Raw genomic sequence first — 6,000 nt, forward strand, 5'->3', positions numbered from 1 at the left:
CCCACCAGAGACAGAGCAGGGAGCAGAATAGGCAGATTGACTGAAATACACTGCTGAGGGGAGCAGTGAGCAAGACAGGAGAGGTCTGCTGCGCCATGTGGGTTGCTGCCTGGCCAGGGATTGAACTCCTGCTGCAGAGGCTTCGGATTGCCTCACAGTGCAGTGCTCAACCCGCATGCCACCAAGGAGGCCCGATTTTTAATTTTTTTAAGATAAAAAATGTTAGGCTTGCAATAACTTTAGATGTATTGCAATGCACTAGAAGATGGCTATCAGGAATCTCTAAATTAAAAACTGTACAAAGTGATAAATACGAAGAACAGAACATTCTGTATTCAAAATCATGTCTTTCTTGTGTACTTTTCAAAATGAAGAAACAAAACTTAGCAAGAACAGTTTTTCAGTTTTCCAGAGTTACAGAGTATACAATTTGATTTTTATTAAAATATTATAGAATATTTAGAGCGGCTAAATAATTATCTCATACATATTTTAATCATTACCCAAAATAATTTTCTCATTAGCTTAAGATGATCTTTGGAAATCCAGATTTCATTCTCATTTAAATTTACCAATTTTTTTTTTCCTGAGGCTTGAGTGGTCAGGATAAAATGCTTAATATTCAATTAGAACCTGAAAGGTAAAGTTACCTAAAGAAATTTTTAAAATCTCATCTTTAGGGCCTCCCTGGTGGCTCACGGGTTAAGACACAACCTATGAAGCTGTCTGCAGCCTCCACAGCACGAGTTCGATTTCCCAGCTGGCCAGGGAGCAACCCACATGGCACAGCGGACCTCTCCTGGCTTACCCGCTGCTCCCCTCAGCAGCGTATTTGTCAGTCCGCCTGTTCTATTCCCCACTCTGTCTCTGGTGAATCTTCTCACCCCCCACACCTCTGACCTATACCCCAGATCTTGCATGTATAAATAAATAAATCTTAAAAAAAAAACAACTCATCTTTAGGGTAGTTTTGACAGTACAGGGGAATAAGGGAAAGGTGATAAGCAGGAAATATGGGCAAGTATTTAGATATCCTGAAATACAATTGTATAGAAGTATTTTAAGGGGTAAGAGTTAACTAATACAAAATCAGAGAAGAATCTTTGTGAGAAAATAACCTCATACAAAGACCTTTCAGTGTGTGGGTGTCTGTATGAAATGCTCTCCACAAAAAAATATGTGGTGATAATGACAATGAATAATTACTGAGCACTTTTGTGACAGACACAGTTCTAAGTGCTATAAATGTATTACCTCATAAAGCTCACAACTACCCAACTACCCCATGGAAAGTATGTATTATTGTTAATGCAGATGAAGGAACTGAGTTACAGGGAAAGAAGTTAAGAAACTCTGCCATGCTCATCACATAGCTAATAAGTGGAAGAGCAGGCATCTGTGGCTCTTAACCAGGGAGTCTGGCTCCAGATAGTATAATATGAATAGAGAGTTAAAGACCCCTTGTACTAACTCCCTGGGAGTTCCTCAATCGTGTACTACTCACAAGTTGGGAGTCACATAATGAGAAAGTAAGATGATATACAAAGAATAAATAGCAAGATTCAAATTATAAATGTGGCTAAAAAGCAAGAAAAAAAATTACAGCAGAACTTTGAGAAGCTAAAGAAATATTAAAGAAGGTTAGGCTTGAAGGAGATAATGTAAAGTGAAAGAAATCAGAAGCAGAAAGCCAACTATTAGACAGTTTCAATGTGGAATACAGAGAAACAAAACAAAGGGTCAGAAAGAACCAAACCAAAAGAAACCCCATGAGTCTGACTGTAGAACTGAGGCTACAGAGGGGCAAAGGGTAAAAGTAGGGAGCACAGGATTTAAAGGGGGCTGAATGGACTATAGTGGAGGAATATGGATGCCTTGGTGGTAGGTGGGGTGTGGTTACATACATCTAAAGAGGTGTGATCCTATACCTCTGAATCATATAGTGTTATAAGCTATGTTACTTTAATTAAAAAAAAAAAAAAAGTTTAGGCCAAGTGGAGGAAGGAAAAAACAGCATTAAGGGAGTAAGAAAGAATAAGCAACTCCAGTTTTTAAATAGGGAACAAAATCAAAACAGAAATGTGTGACTTGGGACTATGTAACACTAAAAAGAGAAAGTCTAGTAAGGGGGTTAACAAAATGTCAAATAAGATATGAGGTATTTGATATATTCATGGAAATGGAGAGAGAGAGGATAAAGTACAGCATTATATTACAGGAATAAGAGGCCTCTGGTCACTGACACAGATTGAGGAGAAAGGAAACTGAAAAGCTGAAGTCTCTAAAGTAAAAAGACCTGAAAAAGTCCAGGGAAGAAGAGTCAGTCATGCTGAGTATGAAGGAAGAAAACGGAAACGGGTGAAGATTTTATTTCCTAAAAGCTAGAAACACAACTGTGAGATATGGGTCAGTTGTCATTTTATCTAAACTAATCTGCTCTGTTATATACTATCTATAGATAATCAGCCCCCAAATTAAAGTCCTGATGTGGATGGATTTTGGAGGGGGAGAGGGAAGTACATGACTGGGATTGAGGCAACAATCATAATTAGAGTATGTGGGATAATCAGGAGAGATTAGAGTACTCATGTCAGAAGAGAAAGGGATGGAGAAGTTACTTAATCCTCTTTTTTACACTCCACTACAAAGGTAAAAAACTTAATCAAGGGCAGAAAAGAAGTAGTAACACAAGATGTAAAGACAGAGCTCTAGCTGGCTGAGAGTCCTCAAAGAAATGTGACTTATCATTAGATATTTCTTCCAAATAAATAAAAATTAAAACAATATTCACAACTGTTTCATTACCTTAATAATATCATCAGTTCCTCCAGCAACAGGTTTTGATTTGAATTCTTCAATTTCTTTCTCCAATTCTTAAAAAAAAGAAAAAAAAAATGTAAAAGATTCTAGTTTAGAAATGAATATTTTTGGCTGAAGTGATAAGCATATTCTTATAAAAACACAATAAAATAAATTTCAGAAGCAGTATTTTAAAATCAACTTTCCCCAGAATTACCTTTTATTTCCCTTTTTTGTTATGGAAAACTTCAAACAAACAAATAAAAAGAAGAACAATGTGACTAATCTCTATGCACTTATCATCTTGATAGAGCAATTACATGGCTACTCCTACCTCATCCCAACCTGTATTTTTCTCCTTCCCATCTTTTCTTACCATTTTGATATTTTTGAAGCAAATGTCAGATATTCTATTATTTCAGCTCTAAATAAGTTCTTACTCTATAATCTTAAAGTAACAACTAATCTTCTAGTAAGCAAAAAAGTCAATCTGTTTTGTCTACTCATTAGGTCTAGAGCTGGAACGCATTTCCAAAGAAAGCACTCTGTTTACCATACCATCCAACATCCAAAAACACAATTTGATCTTTTCTAGTATAAAGCAAGTTTGCTTTTAGGCTGGGTAGTTAACATTTGTCAAGTCACTGGAAATGCAAGTGCTCACCCACACATACTAAAAAAGAACACTGATCCCTTTATCTGTTTGAAATATAAAAAAGGGGAAATGAATAGGGAATCAATCAACTTCAGCAAATAAACATACTTTAAAATTCCAGGAAAGAAATCTTGCACTACTTTACTTGTGGCCTCTTTTTACTTTCTTTGGGCCCATAACCTTGTCTCTAACATTTCAACTGATTACCCCAGAAAAAATTCTTTTCTCTGAATAATAATCAACCCATGTGAAGAAAGACAATGCTTAACGAATTGTTTTTTAAAATCCTTCTGAATTTATTTTAATTATTTGAAAGTAAATGAAATTTAGAGCTATGAGAGGATAAATATCAAACAAATTGTTAGAATGCTAAAAAGATTCCACTATACTACCCAAGATTTTACTAGTGTAAATAAGTCAATGTACTACACCCCCCCAAAAAAAAAACAAATACCAAAAAACAAAAACCAAGACTAAAAACTTGAATCAGGATTAAATGAGATTGTGATTAAGATGAGTATTTTCAACCCAATACCTGTACATCTTGATTTAGCTTTCTGTATTAGCATCATCTGTTTCTTGGCAAACTTGATGAGATCTTCCTTGGGCAACGTTTCCAGCTGAAAGATATAGATATTACTGACTTGTTTTAACAAAAAACACAAAATGTCTGCCTAAAAATAAGAAAATTCTACTCAATAAATCTTTGTCAACAAAACAGCACATTTTTAAAAAATTAGCAAATGAAACTTCAACTAAAAAACTATTAGTTAAGTAACTACTTTAAAAATTTTAAAACAGCACATATTGTCTTACAGATATTCTTGTCATAGATTAAAGCACTTTCTAGGTTTTGATTTCTTTACTTGCAAGCTTAGACTAGGGCTAATCCTACTTAAAGTTCCTTAGAACTATAAAATTATTTTAATCTACTCAAAATTTAAAAAGGTAAACATATTTACAGGAAGATGAGTAGGGCTACATTTAGGCTTTGAATGAAAAACCAGGGGAAATTAAGCTAGTTTTCTCAACTGTAAGATAGGGATAACAATAGTACCTATCTTATGAGCTTAAATCAAGTAACTGAGCATTTAGGCAGGCAAGTATCTGAAACTTAGCATGCAAGCAATGAACCTCAATAATAAATCACTATTTGTTAGACTCACTGAGTAAATGAAACAGCACAGGGCCATAAAAATTACTTAACTTTCTTTTCACATCATAGAAGGAGCCCACAGAAAGAACAACGTCTCTCTACCTGTGTCATTGCTTTGTCACTACATAATTTTCGTAAATAAGAATGCTTTGTTTGGATGCTTGAAAAATTGCTGAATCTTTTAGCAGTGCTACCGAGGGACAGGAAGCAAACAAGTCAACTCTTTAAATACCAGGAAACGTAAAAAGTAAAAACACAAGGAAATAGATGGGTAACTGGTAAGTCAAAACCGATGTTCCTTGGACAAAAGCTATTTCTTTTAAATAGGTCACCCCTCTCCCCATGCCAAAACTTTCCAATTCATCACCCTTCTACCCGTCAGGGAGCCGGCTAGTTAGGGATTCTCTTCACCTTAGATTTCCCGGTCCCCGGGGGGGCTGGAGAAGCCACCCCATCTTGAACAGGATCCTGCAAGACAAAATCACACCCAGTGATCAGAATACGTTCCTAGTCCCAGACACGAAACTTGTCTGAGTAGAAACCTTTCCGGCGATCAAGTGGAGGAGACGCTTAAAGTGATAAGGAGAACTGAGGAGACAGGAGTCTGCAGCTGCGGCAAATTGTATAGAAGGACAAGGTAACCGCGAAGGATGGTATCTCACCAAGGTGGGACAGACCCAGTCTGCGCGGGTTTGCGGGCGTGCAGGGGAGGCTGCGAAGCAGCAAGTAGGGCCCGCAGCGTGACCCAAACTGCCGCGCCATACGGCAGAGCTGGCGGGGCCCCAGCCCGGCCCCGACCCCCGCCCCTGCCCAGCAGCTTTACCTCCATAGCTCCGGGCCGCCGCAGCAGCCCCGCAGTCCCACCGCGCGGCCCCGCACTTCCGTCAGCGGCGCCTCTGACGTGCTCGACAGCGGGTTAAAGGTCACGCGTTGAGCCGGCCCGCCCACTCTCGCGTCTCCATGGCTACGACTCGGCAGCGCTTCCGCTTCCGCATCCGGGAGGTGGCTCCCCGAGCGCCCCGCCCCCGGCTTCTGTCTCCGCCCTAGGAGGGCTGGGTGTTCTAACCTGGGCGGCCTAGGTGTTCTTAAGCTCACTGCACATGGGCAAGCTTTGCTGTGCGGGTCAGGAACCTCAGTAGGTTTGACTCCTGTCACTGCCATATATTGGCTGTGAAATGGGCAAATGACCCCCTCAGGGCCTTATTTTCCGTATCTGTAAGACCTTGTAAGTGAGACATAAGGCAAGTTAGGGTAATTAGGCAGTTTCAGGGACACTGCAGGAGGGGACCTCGGAGAATTGAGGGAGCCTTCAGAGATAAGGGCAGCAAGAGGAATGTAATTCCACTAGGAAAAACAAACATCCCAGGACCAAGGACAACATTGTTAACGC

At 39.1% G+C, this 6,000-nt stretch overlaps 1 protein-coding gene across 1 annotated transcript in view; it reads right to left on the reverse strand.

Annotated features, from left to right (window-relative positions):
• GCC2 (GRIP and coiled-coil domain containing 2) overlaps positions 1-5,752 on the reverse strand; it is a 72,198-nt gene extending 66,446 nt beyond the window's left edge. The window contains exons 1-4 of the mRNA XM_037527407.2: positions 5,434-5,752; positions 5,022-5,078; positions 3,990-4,074; positions 2,806-2,873 (exon numbers count right to left, since the gene is read on the reverse strand). Of these exons, the coding sequence (XP_037383304.1) occupies positions 2,806-2,873; positions 3,990-4,074; positions 5,022-5,078; positions 5,434-5,439 (216 nt within the window). The 5' untranslated portion in view covers positions 5,440-5,752. The remainder of the gene's footprint in view (positions 1-2,805; positions 2,874-3,989; positions 4,075-5,021; positions 5,079-5,433) is intronic.
• Positions 5,753-6,000: the final 248 nt, after the last annotated feature.

The sequence above is a fragment of the Talpa occidentalis genome, unplaced genomic scaffold (assembly GCF_014898055.3).
Source record: "Talpa occidentalis isolate TD23 unplaced genomic scaffold, MPIMG_talOcc4v2.1 talOcc4.5, whole genome shotgun sequence".
In the NCBI taxonomy this organism is placed as follows: domain Eukaryota; kingdom Metazoa; phylum Chordata; class Mammalia; order Eulipotyphla; family Talpidae; genus Talpa; species Talpa occidentalis.